The sequence below is a fragment of the Nicotiana tabacum genome, chromosome 22 (assembly GCF_000715075.1).
Source record: "Nicotiana tabacum cultivar K326 chromosome 22, ASM71507v2, whole genome shotgun sequence".
In the NCBI taxonomy this organism is placed as follows: Eukaryota; Viridiplantae; Streptophyta; class Magnoliopsida; order Solanales; family Solanaceae; genus Nicotiana; species Nicotiana tabacum.
Genome location: NC_134101.1, coordinates 38946268 through 38969293, shown reverse-complemented (window position 1 = coordinate 38969293; position 23026 = coordinate 38946268). Strand labels below are relative to the sequence as shown.

The 23026-nt window shown below is 36.0% G+C and overlaps 2 protein-coding genes across 3 annotated transcripts; one reads left to right on the top strand and one right to left on the bottom strand.

The window, feature by feature from the left end:
* Window positions 1–2426: 2426 nt before the first annotated feature.
* Window positions 2427–4192, top strand: LOC107801983 (F-box/kelch-repeat protein At1g80440). The gene has a single exon (XM_016625418.2). It carries the CDS (start codon window positions 2681–2683, stop codon window positions 3755–3757), a length of 1077 nt encoding a protein of 358 aa, XP_016480904.1. The 5' UTR covers window positions 2427–2680; the 3' UTR covers window positions 3758–4192.
* Window positions 4193–12249: 8057 nt separating this feature from the next.
* On the bottom strand, window positions 12250–20146 carry LOC107801981 (protein MLN51 homolog). 2 transcript variants are annotated; one of them, XM_016625414.2, is made up of 11 exons: window positions 19349–20146; window positions 18192–18294; window positions 17815–18080; window positions 16886–17727; window positions 14525–14621; window positions 14119–14247; window positions 13643–13698; window positions 13481–13526; window positions 13145–13344; window positions 12579–12666; window positions 12250–12488 (listed from the first exon to the last, which is right to left on the bottom strand). In XM_016625414.2, the coding sequence occupies exons 1-9, from the start codon at window positions 19849–19851 to the stop codon at window positions 13317–13319; spliced, it is 2070 nt and encodes a 689-aa protein (XP_016480900.1). In that variant the 5' UTR covers window positions 19852–20146; the 3' UTR covers window positions 12250–12488; window positions 12579–12666; window positions 13145–13316. The 2 variants fall into 2 exon arrangements, with proteins under 2 accessions (XP_016480900.1, XP_016480899.1); XM_016625413.2 differs by having other exon boundaries at window positions 12579–12707; window positions 19349–20096.
* Window positions 20147–23026: the final 2880 nt, after the last annotated feature.

Here is a 23026-nt window from a genome sequence, read left to right as displayed (position 1 = left end):
GGTAAAGCATTAAGGCTTTTTGATGAGTCAACAAAGCTTAAATTTTTTTTAATGATTTGTTAAGTCTGGCAAGATATGACCAGATAATGTGTCTACAGGATTACACGTTTAAAAATCACTTATGTGAGTGTGAAGTGTAAGCCGCTTCAAGGGGAATGAAAGTAAATGCTCATTCTCTAAGCACTCATGAAACCATGCAGTGTTCATGGCTGAAACGAACACAACCGTGAGAACCATAAATGGTTAAGGATTGATTGTGTGACTTATGTTGTCTAGGTATACAACAAAGCTCGACGGTTCAAAGATATCAAATCTAACGATGGACCGAGTATATCCGATATAAGTTCACTACGGAAAGTTCAAAGAGAAACCTACTTATCCAGATGCAATTAATTCTTGCATGTAAAACACACACACGTCCGTGCATTCCTTTATTCTATAGCCATTCCCCATTTATGTGGGGGATTGTTGGGATTTTAAACTTGTGTAGTTTAAAGAGGGTGAATGAGAAATGGAGGAAAAATAAAATAGTTGAGTTTCCCTTTGGCAAAGGGACATTGTCCCATATCGGAGGAAGAAAAGGATTTTGATGGGTATATATATAATTGCTCTTCTTCTAACTCTTAAAGTGTTAAGAAAAAGGCAAGCCTCGCGCCGTCGTCGTCGTCGCTCACTCGGCTCGGCTTCGGCTTCGGATTTGGTCAAAGATCGATTGATTGATTAATCTTTTTGCACAAAATTCCTTTTAATTATTTAATTAATTAATTAATTAATTAACGAAAAATTTAATCCGGAATAACCCATGACCCGCGACCCGGTTCGGTCAGGCCCGTTTTCTTTTTCGGATTATTTTAAATACATTTTTCCCGCAATATTTCAAACAACCCTTTTCCAACAGCCATGGCTGTTTCTGAAAGGTTGCAAACCTTTTCAGAAACAATGCCAGCAACTCTATAAATAGAGTTTGAATCCCAGAATCTTTTCTTACGAAATTTTCTGAGCTTCTTCTTCTTGTTCTTCTGCACAATAAATTCCAGTGTGTTTTACAGCCTTCGAGTGGCTCGCTGTTTACCGGCGTTTTGGTACCAACACTCCGGTGAGTTAAATCATTCTATCTTGGGAGGATAATATTCCAGCACCTCGGGTACTTGAGGGGACTAATTTCCTTAAGGACACACTGTGTATTCAGTGGGCTCGGTTTATTCCTATACTGTTTTTTGTTTTCAAGAATCTATTTCGTTAAACAAGTATTACTAACTTTCTGTTTTGTTTTTCCAGAAAGTTTAATTGTTTATTACAGCAATACAGAATTATAACAGTTTGGTTATACATTGAACTGAATTCTTGAAGAAGAAAAAATTGAGCATGACTTTCTAAGTTTGAAAAAGTGATTTTACTACTTTTTTTCATGTAAAGTTTCATTTCCCCGACAAAAACAACAATAGTTTTTCGCGTGAAATGCACGTTTAAATATAATTTTAAATTTTAAATACATTGTTTCAATTTAATTCTAAAAATTATTTTTTTTCAAAAATCACATTTTTATGTCCAAACATCTGCTAAGACTAGAAATCCTTAGTGACCAGCAGTAAACAATAATAAACGGGGTCAGAAAAGGATGTATTCCAAATATATAGATATTAAATAAATGATGAAAGACTAAGACTAATAAGAAACCGTTAGTGACCATCAGTAAACAGTAACAAACGGGGTCAGAAAAGGATGTATTCCAAATATATAGATATTAAATAAATGATGAAAGACTAAGACTAATAAAAACCGTTAGTGACCATCAGTAAACAGTAACAAACGGGGTCAGATGGTATGTATTGCAAACATAAACATGAAATAATTATGAAGACTAAGACTAACAAACCTTTGGATATCTTTTACCCATATTCGATATTTAAATCAATCAATAATTAAAATATATCTACTACATTCACCTTAATTAATTGCTTAGTCATACTTAATAAATATATATATTTTTATCTCAATTTATTATTGAACATATAATATATTTATATAGTTTCATAAACACCTAAAGTGGATAATTTTTTGTCGAAAACAATTGTCAAACCAAGCAAATAGGCAGCTAACGTAATGGTTAATGTCTTAATGATATCAAGGCACGGAACAACCGAAATAACTTCACTAACATTATAGACCTCTAACCCTCTATTAATAGCCAGCAATTTTAATTTTGATTATAACCGTAATAACCAAAGTTGCCCTACTTGTCAATCTGTGAGAGATGCACAACTTGACCCCCCCCCCCCCTCTTATCGATCTCTCCTCGGATTCTCTTTACCGGATAATCAATTTAATGTTTACTTTTCCTAGTCAGTATATATATATATTTTATATCTTAGTTATATTTAATTTAAGCCGTTTGGGGACGGATACTTAGCTTATTTCTTCCAAAAGTAAACTCAGTTTTGTCCCTATATATTGTCAATTCATGCGCAAATCAGTATAAAAAAACATCCGCTTACGGTTTTCTGAAACCATGACTCATAATTTATGTCCTTCCTTCTTCTTTATTTATCCACTCACATTTCCCTCCTTACAACACTGAAAAAACCCAACTAAATCAACTTCGGAATTTCTTAACTTTGGCCTCACTTTCTTCTGAAACTACACAGTTTGCAAGCAATATTCATCATACAAATCAAAAGCCATGGACCTGATCCCAGGGCTACCTAATGATTTAGCACTTGAATGTCTCATACGACTTCCTATTGACCAGTTCTCTAAAGCAGCTTCAGTATGCAAAACCTGGAACGGCGAGATTATGCTGCCGGAGTTTCGAAAACGGCGGACAACTTCCGGGTTGGCCCGACCCGTTTTATCCATGGTCCAAGCTATGGTTGCTACTGTAAAAAAGCCTCAGGGTGACACTACCCTCTCGTCTACCCAAATTTACCGTCTCTCCATATCTGACCCGGAAAACGGCTGTTGGTACGATTTGCCACCGATTCCGGAGTTGATTGACGGGTTGCCGAAGTTTTGCCGGATTGTCGGAGTTGGATCCGATTTATTAGTGATTGGCGGGTGTGATCCGGTTACTTGGCGGGTTATGGACTGTGTTTTCATCTACAACTTCATCTCCGGGACGTGGCGACGCGGAGCGGATATGCCAGGTCAGCAGAGGTTGTTTTTCGGATGCGGTTCGGATTCCGATCAGGTCATCCTCGTCGCCGGCGGACATGACGACGAGAAGAATGCGCTGAAGTCGGTTCTGTTATACGACGTCGTGAAAGACGAGTGGGTTGCAATGCCTGACATGGTGATGCAGAGAGACGAATGTAAGGTTGTATTTCACGAAGGTAAATTCCACGTCATTGGCGGTTATCCTACGTTGGCACAAGGTCACTTTGAGAAAAATGCTGAGGTGTTCGACTTTGCCACGTGGCAGTGGAGTTTGGAAGATGATTTCTTGAGTGTTAATAATTCTCCTCATACTTGCACTGAAGGTGATGATGGGCGATTGTACATGTGCCAAGACGGTGACGTGGTCGTGAAGGAACATGCAACGTGGCAGAAGTTGGCAAGATTGCCAGCTCAGATTTCCAACGTGGCATATTTGACAGCGTGTCAAGGGAAGTTGATATTGGTGGGAAATGCAGAATTATCTGAGGAACTCCATAGTGTTTATGCTTTGGATATGAATGAAAAACCAAGAGTTTGGACAAAAGTAGAGACTCCAGATGAGTACAGTGGTCATGTTCAATTCGGTTGTTATTTGGAGATATGAGATTTTCAAAGGCAATCGATTATTAACAAATTTGTTCTCGGGTTAAAGAATGAGAGTGATGGGAGCATTTCAGTAACAGTAAAGTTATCTTTGTGTGATCTATAGGTTACGGGTTCGAGTCGTGGAATCAGTCACTAATGCTTGCGTTAGGGTATACTGCCTACTTCACACTCCTTGAGATACGGTTCTTCCCCGGACCCTGCTTGAACGTGTAATACTTTATGCACTGCACCGCTATCCTAGTAATTTGGCCCAAAGAAAAAAAGAATGAGAGTGAGTTGAGCGATATTCTTAGTTGATTCTTTTCGTTTCCTCTATTACATGCATAGTATCACTCAACTATCTAGCAGTGATTGCTCTTATTAATTTTGGCACAGTTGTGTTTCAGCTTTTATTTGAAAATAACTAGTAAAAAAAGCCTAGTTTTGGCCTCCATATATATTCCATTGCAGTGATCATGTTAGAGACCTATTTGTATCACACTCTTGCTAAATCTAATAGAGAAAAAAATACCACTTTTGTTTGGTACTTACTAGAAAAATACTTGTGTTTCGAATTTAATATTTTCTAGGTGTTCTTTTTAGTTTCTACGGTTTATAGAGATGATTGAATTATCGTTTTGCCGTAAAATTTAGTTTTATGAGCAATAAACTGAAAGTTGAATGATTATGTGCATAACTATTCAAAAAATGAAAAAAAGGGATATATAAGCACAAAATAATAGAGTTGAAAAATGGATGGTTAATGCCTTAATGGCAAGTGGATCAATGATATCACTTACATTGGTTTCATCATATTAATATTTATTACATTAATGTTGGAGCTGACTTTGTACATAGATTAGCTAAGACACACACACTGGGATAAAGACTTCGAGTTTGTCAAATCAACTTGATTTGATAAGATGTTCTTCTTACATCTTCTTGTTGAAATATCAACAATAAGAATTAATGTGATAAAAATATTTAGTACTATTAATTAAAAGGAAAAATTGAATTTCTCAAGTTTTGAAAAGCGCGCGGATGGGGATGCATGTTTAATACGACTGGTTATGATTTGTATCTTTCATGATTTAAATGTGTGAATTTATTTACTCAGGTATACTGTCAATAAGCATAATAATTTAACACACACATACACACATTTATATATATAATTTAGACTTTACTTTTCCTCTAGAAGCTTGCTCGTACAAGGAAAAGCTGAGGAAATTTAATCTTTTACCTTCAAAATGCTTGAAAATGAGAATCTGTGTCTTCTATGAGTTCCATAGTCCACCTTCAAATGTTTGTCAATAAAAGCCAATATCATGAAAATAGAGCTCTTTTACTATGTTTTTTCAGCTTGGATTTAAATTATTTACACCGACAATATAAAAATTTCTTACACCTTCAGTGTAGTTTTTACCTATGTTAGGATCGGGAACCCGGGTGGGACAGAATTTAGCCAAATAACGGTATAATGATAATAACAAAGACAATTGAAGTTGATAACAACAGTAATTAAAGTAAATAAAGAAGACACAAATTTAACGTGGTTCGGTCAACGTGACCTACGTCCACAAGCGGAGAGGAGCAATTTACTATAACAATAAGAGTACAAAATTAGAGTAAACACTCTAATTAATCCCAAATACCCTAAGAGAATAACCTCACAAGATCACTCCAAAGAAAGGGTTCACACAAGTGCTTCCCAACACTAACTCTCATACAAAACACTCTTGATAAAGGAAGAAAGGAAGAAACAAGAATTGAAGACAAGTCTTGTTGGTGTGTCTAAAATGAACTAATAGCCTTCCCTTTTATAGGCAAAAAAGTCTTAGCATCTTAGGTGTAAAAGAAGAGATACAACTTGTGCAAATGATGTCCAACACAAATGCAATATTTTTGGGTCCCAAAGAATATTGCCAACAAAGTCTACACTTTGCAAATATGCTTATACTTATGTGAGATGGACTCCATTAGCCAAAATATTGGCCATAATTACAAATCTTCACCTTGGCCTAATTTTGGCTGATATAGTAAATTTTCTCCACCTTCTCCGCAAAAACCCCAATGGGCATATGTCAAAATTCAATGCCATCAAAATCAGACAAGTTATCGGATACCGAAACTGTAGTAAGGCCTATAACATTGGATCCCAATAAAGTATACAACGAACCAGATCTGTGTGCTTTCATGATCACAAGAGCACCATGAGAAACTTTCAGAACTCCACCTTCACCTGTGTACTTGCACCCAAGAGATTCTAGAGTGCTCAAAGAGATGAGATTTTTATTCAAGTCAGGAACATGTCTGACAGCAGTGAGAATTCTCACCACACCATCGTGCATTTTGATTCGGACTGTACTTTTTCCAAAAACTTTGCATGCAACATTATTGCTCATCAAGACAACTCCACCTCAAATAAATTCATATGTGGTAAATAAATACCGATTGTGACACATATGATAAGAACAATCCGAATCTAAAATTCACTCATTGTTAGATTTGAAACTATTATTAGTTGCAAAATAATAGTTCCCTCAGTCTCATCAGCAGCTACACTTGCTTCGGCAGTGTCAATATTTTTGTGCTCATTTTTTCTTTCTTTATGCTTTTCTTTATTTTTCAACTTATAGCATTCGGAGATATTGTGACCTTTCTTATGACAATAGCGACACTCTAAATTATTGTATCTAGATATGGAGTCGGATTTGCCCCTAACAAACAAGCCAACTTCCGCTTGAGTTCCACTAGCTTCCCCAGTAATATCACTATCTATCAGTTCTTTTGATTTTAAGATAGATTTAATATCCTTATAAGATATATTATCATTTGCATAAAGCATAGTATCTCTTATATGCTTAAAAGATGGGGGTAGAGAACAAAGCAGTAACACAGCTTGATCCACATCTTTAATTTCAGCATCTATATTACTCAAATCCATGATAATGGAATCAAAGGTGTGAAGATGAGAGAGAATAGAGGTACCTTCACCCATACGAATTGTATAAAGCTTCTGCTTCAAGCAAAGTCTATTTTCTACCGTCCTCTTCATATATAAGGTTTTCAATTTTTTCCACATGCTTTTAGTTGTGGTTTCTACAGAAACTTCACGTAAAACCTCATTTGAGAGATTTAAAATGATACCTGCTTTTGCCTTTTTGTCTACGATGGCAAACTCCTCGTCCGTCATTTTATCCAGCTTCTTCTCCTTTCCTTGTAACGCCAAGTCTAAGCCATCCTGAGTTAGGATAGCTTCCATCTTTAATTGCCACATTTCGAAGTTTGCACTTCAGTCAAATTTCTCAACATAGGTCTTTCTTAGAATCATTTTGGCTATTGAAACTAACCCGGTTAGATCCGGCTCTGATACCAATTTGTTAGGATCGGGAACCCGGGTGGTGCAAAATTTAGCCAAATAACGGTATAATGATAATAATAAAGACAATTGAAATTGATAACAACGGTAATTAAAGTAGATAAAGAAGACACAAATTTAACGTGGTTCGGTCAAAGTGACCTACGTCCACAAGCGGAGAGGAGCAATTTACTATAACAATAAGAGTACAAAAGAGAGTACAAAATTAGAGTAAACACTCTAATTAATCCCAAATACCCTAAGAGAATAACCTCACAAGATCACTCCAAAGAAAGGGTTCACACAAGTGTTTCCCAATACTAACTCTCATACAAAACACTCTTAATAAAGGAAGAAACAAGAATTGAAGACAAGTCTTGTTGGTGTGTCTAAAATGAACTAATAGCCTTCCCTTTTATAAGCAAAAAAGTTTTGGCCTCTTAGGTGTAAAAAAAAGATATACAACTTGTGCAAATGATGTCCAACACATAATGCAATATTTTTGGATCCCAAAGAATATTGCCAACAAAGTCTACATTTTGCAAAGATACTTATACTTATGTGAGATGGACTCCATTAGCCAAAATATTGACCATAATTACAACCTAATAAATCAGGTCATTTACCAATTTGTATAGGTTACCAATTTATACTCAATATAGAAAATTACATATAACTGGTTTTTAAATGCATTGATTGTAGTTGACACTGCTCCAATGGGAGGTTTTGGTTTAAATGTCCCTCTCCTTTGTACTATTTTGCTAATGAATAAACAGGTAGGGGTCAATGTCAAACCCCTAACAGTAACACTACAGGAGATGAAAATCTGGGTGGATGGTTTAAATTTTAAAAAAATAAAAATACATTGATTGTATAAAATATTTTACTGTCAGTATATCGTTTGGTGTGTTTCTCATGGATCTTTCAATTTTCAATTACTATCAACTAAGATCTGTATATCTCATTTAAAATGTGTACTTACCCATTGCTGCTATTTGAACCATTCATTTTGCCATTAAAGCTAGACTTCTTATTGGTTAGCAATTTACATTGAGAGTTCATCTTTATGCTTCTTTATTGGAGTGACACTCAAGAAAAGAACAAACATAAAGAGAGAAAAGAGGCGGGAGAGATTAAGAGCCCGTTTGGACATAAAATTTTTTTTTTTTTTTCAAAAGAATTTTATTTTTTTCCGAAATCAGTGTGTGTTCATAAAATATTTAATTTTCACTTGAACATGTACTTTGAAAATTTTCGAAAATTTGAAAAAGTGTAAAAAGCTGTTTTTCAAAATTTTCACTCAAATCACTCACAAAACTTCAAAAATAACCCAAAATTATATTCATATCCAAATACAACTCTAAATTTCAAATACCATTTTCACTTGAAAAAAAAATTTCCCCTATTTTGGAATTTTACAATTCTTATGTCCAAACGCCCACTAAGACCCATTTGTTCGTACATTTATTTTTCTTTTTTCTGGATATTTTTTTTCAAAAACGTTTTTATCCATGAAATTTTGTAACTTCTTGAAAATTTTTCCAAAATGGGTTTTTCAAAAACCAAATTTTTCGGAAATTCTTTTCTTCCCCCCTCACAAAAGTGCAAAAAAAATTCATGTGAAATTCATATCCAAACATAATTTTAAATTTTAAGTATTATTTTTTAACTTAACTCAGAATTGTATTTTGTTTTCAAAGATTACAATTTTTATGTCCAAACGCCTACTAAGAATTACTAATAGAAAATTGAAGCTCTCCTTTATTCCCATTTAATTCATGAATAGCTTTTCCTTTTCTTCCTTTCCTTTTCCTTTTCCTTTTCCTCTTTTCTTTATTCCTTTCTCTTTTAGACAACTTTTACTTTTTTTTAGCAGCTTTGTCCAGCTATCGAGAATCTGATATAGTGGCTGAAAATGTTGTTACCCACAAAACTACTTTACAATTTTTTGTCACGTTGAATAAGTAAATTCTAATTCTGAAACTTACTAAACTTACCTTTTGAGGTTCACGTTAAAGATTGGGTCGTTTGGTTGGAGAAGTTGGGTAAAATAATTTCAGCATAAAATTTCGCATAAAACAATATATATATTATATAGTTGGAAGAATTTTTAAAACTAATCTCCACATGACTAAAATACAAAATAATTAACCTAAAGTATGAAAAAAAGAAAGCTTTAAACTTCATCTACTAGTGTTTAAAATAATCGGAACTTAAAAAAACGCGTTCCAATTTAAAACGATAGGCACAAAGAAACTCAAGTGTCAATAGCATATGGCTTACTTGCTTTGAATCATAATATTTTTTCACAATTTTAATAGAGGATGGCCCTACGATACCTGTAAATGTAAAAGTCAATAATGCATTTAGCAGCAATAAAAAGTCATTGCGTACAAACGAAGAGTTTGAGGTCACTTTCATTTGATAATAAATAAATAAAAATTGAAATTATATTTACTGATAGTTTAAAGAAGTTTTATACTAACATTATGATAGAAATGGCTGGGGCAGAGTACTTAACCTATTCTACGAGTTGTCAACATCATGCTTACTATATAGAGATATAAAAGACAATTAATAAACCGATAATACAAAATCTTTTGACATCTCCAATATATAAAAGAAAACCTTAATATAAAAAGTCACATGTTTTGTCTGCTTACCTATTTGCCAAAAACCATCAATTTTTTATAGAAGTAAAGACAGAGTCGGATATTTCCATTCACCGTTTGTGAACAGACAAAGGCAAGAATCCGTTAAAGGCATGATAACGAAACAACACTTGAACATCACTCTTCATGTTGTTGATCTATCGTAGACTTGTGCAGAGGCTAGAATTTAAAATTTATGTGTTTGTAATTTTAGTCCTTTTAAGTTATTAAATTTTAAATTAATAATTTTAAAATACTCTGTGAATTTCTTAATATAAATCAAAAATATGGATCAAAACTACTGAGTTCGGCTGAGTCTTTAAATCGAACGCTAGCTCCACCCCGGATTTGTGTGTGGTCGTTTTCCTTCTAGAAGAATCAAAGAATATATTTGTTATATAATTTCCATTTGGGGGCAACAGATGACCGTAACATACACTCATACTTCTCTTTAATTCTTTTACCTCCAAAAAAGAGTGATCCAATTTTATCCAGACAAAGGGCAAAACTCAAAAGCAAGTAAGCTATGGTCCTCCACCCTTCTCTCGCCTAATTGAACTCATTATCAGCATCCTTCTAGAAGATCGAATCAGCATTTCTTTTGGCACGATAATCTAGGCAAAATACATAAGTTGACACAACGACCAATCCAAAATATCACTCTTTCGTCTTAGGATGCCTAACCGACGCACCGATCATTCGGGGAGGCAGGACACTGCGAGGTGGGTAGTTTATCTGGGACGTTGACACCTGAATTATGGACCAAATCACTGTTACATATTTTCTGTGGGTGAAAATAATATTACACACTCAATCTTTCAATATATGAATTATGATTCTTTGCAATTTGAAAAGAAGAAAATGGAAATGATTTTGAAGATCTCTTTTATAAATTTTTAGAGTTCTTTCGTGTAAAATCAACAATTTTTGAACATTTTGACATAAAACTAAGTTACCGCCATTCAGTTTAATCAGCTACTACATTTTGTCATTGGTGTGGTGTGTCACCTTGAATCAGTTGCATGTTTTTTTTTTTTAACTATGTGCAGTGATGGTTAGATATAGATGAAAATAAATCACCTAATTTCCTCTGTTGATATTTCAACATAATCTCCCAATTTCCATCAATTTCATTGACCCTGTGTCATACCCGTGGTGCTCAATTAATCAACTACATGTTAATATCCAATGAACCAACGTTTATTTTATAATTAAACTATTTTTAGTGTAACTGCCCAACTGCAGACTTATTTAGTGAGATTGGTTATGCTTTGTAAAGCTCATACTGATGGAGTTTAATTTCCCGATTTCCATTACTTAAAAACATTTTTCTCTTCCATTTGATTATGATCTTTGCATACACAATCCCATTACTAAACCTGGGGAAGGAAGCAATAAAAGAAAGAAATTATGACTCCACCAACCACTTAGGCCTCCCTAATAATCATCCCACTTGTTTCCACAATCCCAATAAAAGATATCGAAAGCTTGAAATGTATGGAACAAGAGGCTTTAACTCCAATCAAAATTTTAGAGTCTACTAAATTGAATCACTAAATTCTTAAACTCGTGACCAAGTAAGATCCCCCAAACAACAGAACTGAAATTCCTAAGAATTGAGCTTGACCCTAGGAGTTACACATAGACAGTAATTCATTGGCAAGGTTATTGTCAATCCCATTTGCACATAAAACTGGGAGACACAACTAAAGTCTAGCAAAACAACTGGGGGAAGGCTTTTCCTTTTGCCTTCTTTCTAGGAAAGTAAGACAAGTAATGCACGGATGTTACGCAATTACTAAAACTATACTTTGTAATATCGACCCTCCCCGTGTCAACAGAAGAGGATAATTTTCATATTACTGTATTTTGCGTATTTGGAGTTTTTCCATTTCTGTTCATTCAGTAGTTATATAGTCATTCTTCAAGTTGTCACAATTGTAAATCTCATCATCGAATAAGGCCTATAGCGAATCTTAATAACTCAGTTGGTTGGCTAACTGAATTTTTACCAACCTTATAATTCCCTTCTCCTACCTCCTATATCTAATTTTAAAAAGAAGAATAAGGCCACGGGATAAAAGAAAAAAAGAACCTTTTGTAATCTGTTACGGTTTGTGTGAAAATGATGAAGTTGAATCAACATGCATCCGACTTCTATAGAGCGACAGAGAAATGATGTTTTCGTTTAATGAGTGTTAACAAAAAGTAAACTGAAAACAGAAACAGCGTTGAAAGCATTTATCCATTTAAAAATCTCACAGATTCTTTCTGCGAATAATAAAATCTACTCTTCTCTTAGATTTATCCATTTAATTAAAATAATATTGATTTCTCCTATGGTTTAAATGAGGCAGTTCGTGATGCTCCAGTGGACTGAAAAGTATGTAATGCTTAGGATATTGCGACGTGTTCAATATTTTGAGGGTTTTGACAATGTGTAATGTATAACTCGAGCATTATAGAATTGGTTCCCTCAATATTAAACCTGGTATGAAATTTATGGCCAATGGAGAATATCTATAGAGCATTAAATTTCAGCGGGTTCCAAAGAAACTCACCAAGTTACTGAAATCAATTGTGGCCACTAATGGAAACTTGAAAATACAAGTTATCATATATTTAAAAGGTGCAAAAAAAAACACGCTAAAAGAAAACAGCTGCACAATATTTCTGGGTTCTAGCACTTTACCATTAGTTTCCTAAAAGGGAAACAAAGAAACCCAAGCCACAAGAACCTGAGATTCAAAAACAAGGTAAAAAAACTTATTTCTTCAAATTTAAAAAGCAACAATCAAAGCATGGCGTTTAGATTTCTGATATCTTACCATATATTCAAACAGATAACTGCCACCTGTCAAGCTGCAGTGTATCTCTGAAAGCGAAGCAGCATGAGCAGGCGTTTGTTATGTTAACCTGCGATTGATTATTGCAAACTCCAAATATGAACACAGGTTCTGAAGGAAAAAAAACATTGTAAGGATTAATGTAAGATATAACATTGCTAAACAGAGCATAAAGTTAAATCGCAAAAAACCATAATGACTTCTTTCAAGTTCAACAGTCTCCAGCTTAGTTACTTTCACCTTTGTTGGTGAAGGTTTGATCCCACCTTGTAACCCCCTTCTCCATTTCCCTTCCCCTACCCCTTATGTAATTAAAAAGAATTGCTGAGAAGCTGGGGTAGAGCAGTTGCTAGAGTAATGCCTAATCCTTGAGGATCTCTTTTGGTAAGTTAAATAAACAATTTTATTGATGTGGGAATAAATCCCACACACAAGCAGTATACTCCTTTAGGATTATGCATACAGCATTTTAAAATACCAAATCACCTTGCAAGAAACAAGGCACAACAGAAAGCAGCCATATTAAAGTCCCAGAGACAAATCATTACCTACAGCTTTACCATATATGAGAACCCCAGATACTCCAGATCAACAATTGGAGTTAACAGAGGGCCTGGGTAAACGCTGCAACACCACAAGTTTTACTTGGAGATTTGCAACACCCGAGAAGTGCGGTAATGACAATAGATCATGATCTTAATCTGCTTATTACTCTTTGGCTCATTGGTCAAACTTCATCTCTGTATATCTGCGCCCAGAATATTAAAGGAAACTCAGAATTTTTGTTAAAGTTAAGCAAACAGGATATATACAAACAATAGTTGTACAAAAAAGAACTTCAGGAATAAGATATCTCAATGCAGAAATATGGAATCGAGGCTTGCCTGCGAGGGTTCTTCTGTCGCTGTCCGGGATTATCATTAGTTAGCTCTGGAGAATGAAATTAAGGCAGACAAGATCAGATACAGAGGCAAAAATTTTGTAACACCTAAGTGAATTTCGCAGAACTAGTAGAACAAAAAGTGGAAATGATAGAGCAGTCATACCATTCTTCTGTTCAGGCTTCCTTTCATGATTTGGTTTACTGGCACTATCCTCTTTGCTGCAGACAAAAGTAATTGTTAAGATGGATTTCAACTTATTATTTCTATAATACTGCTCTAAACATCTAAAGCTGCAGTTATTCATATTAAAAAAGAAAGTACTTTCTCAAAGGCGAACAGGATGTACGAAACAACTTTTATTGGTGAAAATGAATCACAGAGACATTTAACTATAATCTTGCAAAGCAATGACACAAGAACTCCCTTCAAGTAAAACTGTCCAGAAACTAAAAAATTCCAGCACAATGCATAAGAAATGTCAAAACAGACAAGATGAATCCCTTGAACTTTCAAGTCTGCTATATGTGATCCAAAGGAATGAGAATTATAATATTGAGCAAAGTACGACATGGAAACTCAAGCCAGAAGGAAACACAAAAGAAGCTGGAATATCTTCTAAACCAGCCAAATATACTGACCTTGGAGCAGCAGTAAGAGATGATATCTGACCACCAGATGGCCGAGCATGATAACCACCATCAAAAGCAAAATACGGTGAACAGTATGTTGTGCCCAATGCTCGTGCAGCCCCAGCTAAAACTGGCAACCTGGAGATCGGAAAATGACATTATTTAAGTATTACCCCATTCGGCATGACGATGAAGACATATTAATGAATAGATTCATTCTGCTAAATTCCAAGAATTCAGACAGAAAGGATAATTCATTCCCATGCATAGTTACGATCTCCATACAGTACAAGGCGACAACTTCCTCACTCTCTCCCCTTTCATTTTGTACAGTACAAGGCGACAACTTCCTCACTCTCCCCTTTCATTTTGTAAATATTTTGATTAGCATCACAGTTGTTAAAGACAACCTTACCATGTCATATCGGAGTTCTGGCCAACATATCCAGGGAAGGCCATGCCAACAGCAGGAACCCTCATGCCACCAGGTTGCTGGCCCCCAAATTGCATGACTGCAAAATTCCATAACTTTGTTAATAACTTCCACTGGGAAATCCAGAAGTACAAAAGTGATCCTTCTTAAGAATGTAAACTACTCGACTCAATATAATCATAGCAAGATTTCTGGAAAAGAAACCTAGCTAATTTGATATTGTTAACTTTCTCCCAATCCTTTTGTCCTTTTGTCTTTTTGTTTTCTTGAGCCGAGGGTCTTTCGGAAACAGCCTCTCTACTCCTTCGGGGTAGGGGTAAAGTCTGCGTACACACTACCCTCCCCAGACCCCATTAGTGGGATTTTACCGGGTTATTGTTGTTGTTGTTGTTGTAACTTTCTCCCAAGAAAAAGGTACAAGATATATACAAATCAATTTTATTAAATCTTCCATCAGAACCACCTCTCTACTCCCTCAGGGTAGGGGTAACGTCTGTGTACACACTACCCTCCCCAGACCCCACTTGTGGGATGTTACTGGGTTGTTGTTGTTGTTCCATCAAAACAACATTACAGAACAATTAACATAAGGAAGTGCATTTTGGAACAAGAGTGATATTCAGCTAAAAAGCTAAGTTGCTCAGACACGGGGTGCGGGTGTCCGACACGGGTGCGGATCTAGAACTCGGATCCTTCGAGATGTAAATTCTAAGATTCGGGGATATGGATCCTAGTACGGATACGGATACAGGGATCTGGCTAAAAATAATTCAAAAAAATAAAAATATTAAAATATCTCTAAACTATGAGAAAAACTTACGTATAGCTCGTAAAGTGTGGATTTTTTTTTTATTCTCAAGTTGTAGATAAGCAAATGATTGAAGTATGTTATTTTCTTCAAATTTACCCTTGTTTTGGTTCTGATTACGGGAATCAAATTGTATCTCGTCTCGAATTTTTCCGTCTGTCGTGGTCAAAGTACCCAAAATTGTCTGGCCAGATCCGGTATGGATGCCATAACCACAACCATACTAGTGTCGTGTCGACACGGGTGCGGCACCTAAACTGCTGTGTCGGAGCAACTTAGGCTAAAAGTATATGATTTTAGTATATTTTCGATTCATTGTGGTTTAATTCATAATTGATGTTGGAGTGATTTTTGATGAAAGTGGAATTAAAGTGAAGGATTTGGCAGTAGTTGGAGTTGGAAACACATCAAGAACTAAAGTTACCAGGGGACGTCTAGAGTGCTCGCATCGCTAGTGTGTGGCCTGCAAGAGATTTTACAAGTCGTGCAAGACAGTGAAGTGAGGCCATCGCGACAACCATCGCAAGACCTCCATGAAGGTGGATGTCAAGGTGCTCGTGCTACGTCCCCTAAGACGAGTGCTAAAAGTTCTCCTAGCCGACTTGGGATTGAACTAAAATGTCTCCTACACCTATAAATACACCCTAAACATGATTTTTAAACAACTTTTGCCCTAGGAGAGTAAGGAACGGCAAACCAATAATTTTTATCCTTTCTTCCGGCAAACCAATAATTTTTATGTTTCTTTGGATATTTGTTGTTTGACAACCATGTCTATGTGGAGCTAAACTTCATATTCTAAGGTTTTGGTTCTTTCATGAATGTTGTGATTTGAATATTGATTTCGGCTTGTTAATTCATCATATTAGTTTATTTATTCAATCATGCACTTAATTATTTAATAGCTTAATCACCAATTGAATACTATCTATGAATCTAGGGATGAATTTGGGGGAGGGAATTCCAAATTGCAAACAAGATTGAGTAGAGCATGTTTCTGAACATGTACCTCGAGGAATGATTTCACGGTTAGGATAGGGATATAATTAACAGTCTTGCTTAGTCATTACACAGGAATTACAAAAGCGTTCTTGTTAACTCTAATTCCATAGGAATATAGGCGTTAGATTGACTTTTCTCCTACGAGTAATATTAACCATGTGACTATTAAACTAGATAGATTGAGAAATTGAATCCGTTGAAGAATACAACAAGATGTTAGATAACCCATCATCCTATATCCCTTTCATCACATTGATAACATAAAAATCTGCTTTTCCTCTGTTCAAAGTTCATTATTTGTTTCTTTTTAGTTTAATTTGTTTAAAATCACCACTTTTGGGTTTATTCCTTGCTTAGATAATTAGGATCGTTTAATCTAGTTAATATTCATAACAAGTCCTCGTGGGAACAATACCCTACTTATCACTTTATTACTTGTCGACCGCGTACGCTTGTGTGTGCGTTTGGCCGCAACAAAGAGCTAGTTTCCTTCTGCACTTCACATTTATAGATGCTAGATATGAAAGGTCTACCTGGCAAATACGGTGGAGTTGCAGATAAGTTCTGATCAACATGACCACTACCCATGCTTTCAGGTGTGCCCATAACTAGTGTTCCACCATAGAGAGCTGATCCCCTTCCAGTGCCCTGAAGAATTCCTTTTCCTTTTACAACCATAGCACTCTTTGATTTACCCGACTCCGAAGAAGACTCAAGCTCTCCATGAAAGGTATTCATAGTTTGTCCTGTTTTGGGGGGAGAAGATTGAGATCCAGTACCAGATTGCTGCACAAGCTGCTGGGTAACTTGCAAAGAAGGCTGTCCTCGACTGTGAGCAGAATTTCGCTGAGTGGAGTGGACCTTGGTTGGCTGAGTAACTCTGCTACCTTGGTTATTGGGTACAGGGTATTGGTAATTCATATGTGGCAATGTATTAAATCCTCTTCCTTGGCCTCTCAATGGCTGAGCCTGCTTAGAATTTACTGATGAGGAGCCAGGAGGCATATGTAAGCTGGATGGAAGCTTCCCAGAAACTGTAGATATAGGACCATCAATTTTATATTTGTCTATGCCGCTAGAGCCACTCACATCCTTCCCCCGCAACATTGCAGTTGATTGTGCAGCAGCAGAACTTCCGCCCAAAAGAGAAGGCTGTGCACGGTGGCTGCTTGTCCCGGTTTGCAATTCCCTCGTGTGTGTCGCTGTAATTTCTTTAGTCGAAGGACCAGAGGGGTAAAATGGAGGAGAAGCATAATTCAAGCTTGATATAAAGCCTTGCTTCGCAGATGTAATTCCATCATTTTCGAAATTTGATACAGGAACAGATGCTTTGCCAATGCTATTATGAGAAAGTTTCTCAACTGACTGACCAGATCTGGAGAAAAAATTCAATATGAGAAAGAAGGTTAAACAGAATAATTGAGGGAGAGACGAAAGGAAAATTAGCTGACTTGCAACTCACCGCTTGTTCAGTGGAGGAGCATCAATGTTTTCCTTAGATAATGGTCGATACCTTCTTGGCCCACGACCTCGCACACCTTTTGATGCATTGTTCTGAATCTTCTGGTTATTATCGGTACTCTGATTATAATCGTTGATGTATGTGTCTGGTCTTCTTCCCCGTGAAGTTCCACGTTCAGCCCCTGGTCTTCTTCCCCGTGAAGTTCCACGTTCAGCCCCTCGAGTTCTACCACGACCTCGATACCGACCCCTTGAAGTCCTTCTACCCTGAGAAATTAGAAAGAACAATTTAAGACCATACAATTTAATGCGCAGAAAACTAGGAAACAAGGAAAAAGAAAGAAACCACAAAAATAGCACAAAACTAAAAGCACTCACCTCTCCATAATGCCTCTCCTCCATGGTCAACTCTTCAAACTTGTCATGCCCCCATTTCCAATCATCTTTTGATTCCCATAACTTTCTTCCACCAAATGTACGCCTAACAAAACAAGTGACATAGGACAACCGTATAAATTTCTCTCATTACTACAGAAGCTTATTTGTAGTGAAAATTTTTCTATCACAAGTTGCAAAAACGTATAAGTAGTGAAATGTCAAATTAAAATGTTAGTAAAAACTACAACTCACAACATCAAGCAAAACAAGGTGTGAATTGGGAGTGGGGGAGAGAGCAGAATGTTCCATTAATCTGGTATAGTAAATCAACTTAGTAGCACTTTATATAGTTTGAGTGCATTAACTGCTCTTCTCTTTTGCAGAAAAATACGAAGGGGCAAAAGAAGCACGTTATGTTCAAAGATAATCTTATTGTCTGACCTAATATTTCAACAAAGAGAAGAAATAGCAAATGCAGAACTGCAGTCCTTTCTTTCTCTACCTTTTAGACATACTAATTTGCTACCCCGGATTCTATAATAAGTCGTTCCTGCCAGCATCTGCTTGCAACACAAAATTTTTGGCAAAGCAAGTTCTAGGACAAAAGGCGGCACATATATTGTTGTAATGACTAGAAAACAATGCACACCCTCCCTGCTAATTCTCTTTTTTGAACGTCCAAAGTATACAAGAAAAAAGTACCAGCTATAATAATTACTCTTGTTAGGCCATCTATCAGCACATAAGTTTAAGAATTGAATAACAAGAATGTTGAAGTTACCAAAGTTTGGCTGCTTTAACATATCGAATCTTAATAATTTCAAAATCATAGGGAGAACATGCACTCGAAGCCTCTATGACAATACAATTTTTTTTTTTTTTTGATGAAGTTTCTATGACAATACAATTTAAGCATAGACCAAACTTAAATTCATGAAAGCATATAATCCATTACCAAAAAATTATGTGCAAGTGATTCTATTTAGTTTAAGGTGCAAGACAAAAGTCATAAATAAAATTAAGGTTCTTTGGCTCACTTATTTCTATTTGACTTCTAACAAGCCGATTCTCTCAAATAAGATTTCTCAATATATATCAACAACAACAATAACAACAACATCAATGTCCCAATGCCAAGCTAATTGGGGCAAATTAACCTGTGTGGGGCAGCTGCAGCATTGTCTCGAAACCTATCATCGTGCATGTAGAAAGCACCGGCAGTGGGAACAGAATAGGGTTCATTCGGTTTATTCGCCTCTCCCGGAACAACAACAACCTCATCGCCGTCGCCATCATCCATCCCTGAATTCAATTCCCTCACTACTTCCTTTACTACTTCATCCTCCTCACCTAATATTGCTTCTGCTTCACCAACAGTACTTTCTTCATTACCTACACTACCTTCATCATAAACTTCCTCTTCTTCCACATACTCTTCCTCTTCTAATTCGTATTCCTCGTCGTATTCAGCAGCAGCGCCTTGTCCCTCCTCCTCTGAATCGTTATCAGAGTCGTCAATCCTCCTTGAGGGCTTTTCTGTCTTTTCCTCACCTTCTTCATCATCACTACTTGCCTCTCTCCTCCTCATCTTCAACGACATCTTTGCTTCCGGATCGCTCTCGTACTCCTCCACTTCTTTTTCTCCCACTCCCGCCATCATCAATAGCACACCCAAAAAACAAACTCTACACCAACAGTATTAACAAAAGAGCCCTAAATTGACAAGAATTTTGAATGAAAGATTGGATAGTTAGGGGATGTGATCTGAATTTCGCGGGATTAAGGTATGGCTTTGGAAAAACCTAGAGTTTGAGAGGGGGCAACATCAGTTGATTTTTTGCTGGATATTTTGTTATTACTACGCAGTAATTATTTTACGCTTTTTGTGGGGTGTGAGTGGTCGTCAGCAAAAGTACAAATAAGGAAAAAATCTTGGGACTTTAAAGTCTTTCCTTAGCCAGCTGGTCGCCTTGGCCCATTAGAATATAAGGGGTTGGGATTCAGTCCAGTATTCTTTAGTCCAGTTTTCCTCAATAGACTTGTAAGATGTTGCCACGTCTGTTTCCAATTTTTAAAGGCCAAGATCCTCTTGACATTTATAATCCATTTTGTATTATTTTAAATCCAAACAGTAACCCTGTTTTTGGACCATTACGGTGAACTTCGACGACAGTAAATACATGAATCCATAGTTTAAGAGCCCGTTTGGACATAAGAAAATTTTTTATTTTTTTAAAAAATAATTTATTTTTTTTCGAAATCAGCGTTTGTTCATAAAATTTTGAATATTCACTTGAAGATGCATTTTGAAAATTTTCAAAAATTTAAAAAATTCCAAAAAATTGATTTTCAAAATTTTCGCTCAAATCAATCACAAAACTTCAAAAATAACCTAAAATTATATTTATGTTCAAACACAACTCTAAATTTTAAATATCATTTTTACTTACAAAAAAAATTTCCACCTATTTTGAAATTTTACTAACTCTTATGTCCAAAAGCCCACCTAACTTCCGTTCTTCTTTTCCTTTACCTTCGTTCCTCAGTTCATTCAGACTGGAAATCATATGCCCTTTCTTCTCCTCATCTTTGTGGTTTTCTTTACGACTCAAAATACTTTCTTTAGAAATTTTTGGTGATTTTTGTTTTTGTGAATTTGTCCTCTTAAAATTGTGAATTTGTTGAGATTGTGAAATTTTGTTCTATGTCAAAGCAATTTCAACAAATAGAAAATACAAGAATTGTTGTAGAATTAAGAGAAGTATCCAATCCTAACTTGTAAGCTTTAAAAATGAAATCTTGAGACCAGTTAAAATCATGGGCTATGTTACTTGCGTCAATCAGAAGTTCGCAACAGAAGTTAAGAAATGGGTTGTTTGCTTTTGTTTGAAATAATATTAAATGAGAATGTCAGGAAGATCTTGACCTTTAAAACTTTGGCAACAGACGTGGCAGTATCCTACAAGTCCATTGAGAAAAACTGGACCAAAGAATACTGGAGGGGATCTCAACCAGAATATAGGCTTCAAAACTTTTTTCACTTTCGCACTTCGTGGATTGCGGTGACTTGTGATCTTTTTAAGCAAAAACAAAAAAAGAGAGGATAATTGTGATTTTTCCTCTCAAACGAAGATGAATTAGCAGAAATGAGAATGTGAAAATACATGTGCGGGCTTATTAGGATAGATAAGATGAGAAATGAAAATATTAGGGATAAGTTGAGAGTGGCCCCGAAAGAATCGATGCTAAGATGGTTCGGACATATGAAGAGGAGAGCCATAGATGTCCTAGTAACGAGGTGTGAGGAGAGGTTGGTAAGCCAAAAATATATTGGAGAGGGGAAATTAGGCAAAAGCCTAGGCTACTTCAACTTATCGAGGACATAACCTCTAATATATAGGAGAGTGTGAAGGCCGAGAACTAGAGTAAAAAGTTAGTAGGTAATCGAGCAATTTTTCTTTTCTATACCAGTAGTATTAGTGTTAGTCTATATTCTTAGATTTCTATTACTACTTGTTGCTTCTTTCGCTTAAGTTTTCTTATTATCTTGTTGTTGTTATTACTTATTGCTACCGTTTCTTTTTTCATCTTTCCTTGAACCGAGGGTCCATCGAAGACTGTCTTTTTACCTTCTCAAGGTAGGGGTTGTATGGATCAAAATCTATCTTAGTCGAAATGGTATTAGTAAAACATTCCTGGGATGCCACGTGCCGAAGTAATCTAATTATCAGTGAAGGCCGCGGTCGAAGAGTCAGCAAGACCAACGTCGAGGAGTTGTCATCGAGGCCGAGGTCGAGCACCCTTAACAGAGCTGTAACGGCTAGTTTCGAGATAGGATACAAAAGAGAATATTCTAGTGAATATTCTCTAAACTTGTAGTGTTAGAGTTTTTAGGACATGTTCCCTATAAATAGAAAGAGACACAATGATAAGGGACATGTGATATTCATTTATAAAAATACACTATGACTAGAGAAAGAGAATCGGATCTTATTGCTATTATACAAATATCATCTTTTCACTAAGATTCTTGGTTACACTTTTCTACTAGATTCGAGAATAACTTGGATATTCAAAGGATTGCCCATCACTCATCATTGTCAGAAAGAACATTCATTGATTCTATCCTTTCTTGGGTGACTCATTCATTCTATTTACTTAAATGTCATTTGTTGTTATTCATTGATATTGAATGCTACATTATTGCCTTTGATTTCTGGAATATTTAGTACATATGTCGCCGTTATTCAAATACTCCTACGTAGTATTTGTTGCACTTTCGAGAACTCCATCTTAGGGATATTATTGTTAGTTAAGATTAACCCTCATTTATATAAATTTAATTAGTTGAACAAAGATCTATATTTTTTGGTCAAACAATTTGGCGTCGTCTGTGGGGATTTCTTAGTTAAATTTTGTAGTTTCCTCTAGATATGCAATTAACGCAAGTCACTAATGTCAAAAACCCTAAGATCTCCTTTCTTTGTGTGTGCAAAACCCTACATGGTAGGTAACCAAGGAGAAGAGACAAAAATACAAGTGACTTCCCAACCAAGCTCATGAATGTCATCAACGAAAGCTGTGAAACAGTAGGTGAGGACATGACGCCCAACGCATCCCCTAGGTGAGAGAGGTCGCCTCCCCCACACTGCAGTATAACAAAACCTAACGGAAAATAGGCCTCCACGTCTGTAGAAGAAGGGACGCCCCCAGCTGTGAAAAAACTCCTCGAAGCATTGTTGACCGACACGCTAGCGAGTGTCCTCAACAAGCCCGCTCCAGGCATGATTGCAGAAACCGCAAGGGCTTGCATGATACAACAAACAGACGAGCAG

Coding starts and splice junctions, on each gene's coding strand:
- LOC107801981 (XM_016625414.2), bottom strand. CDS start 19,851: ATGATGGCGGGAGTGGGAGAAAAAGAAGTGGAGGAGTACGAGAGCGAT. Junction 18,081..18,191: donor AGGAGAGGCATTATGGAGAG/GTGAGTGCTTTT, acceptor CTAATTTCTCAG/GGTAGAAGGACTTCAAGGGG. Junction 13,699..14,118: donor TCTCTTACTGCTGCTCCAAG/GTCAGTATATTT, acceptor TTTTGTCTGCAG/CAAAGAGGATAGTGCCAGTA.
- LOC107801983 (XM_016625418.2), top strand. CDS start 2,681: ATGGACCTGATCCCAGGGCTACCTAATGATTTAGCACTTGAATGTCTC.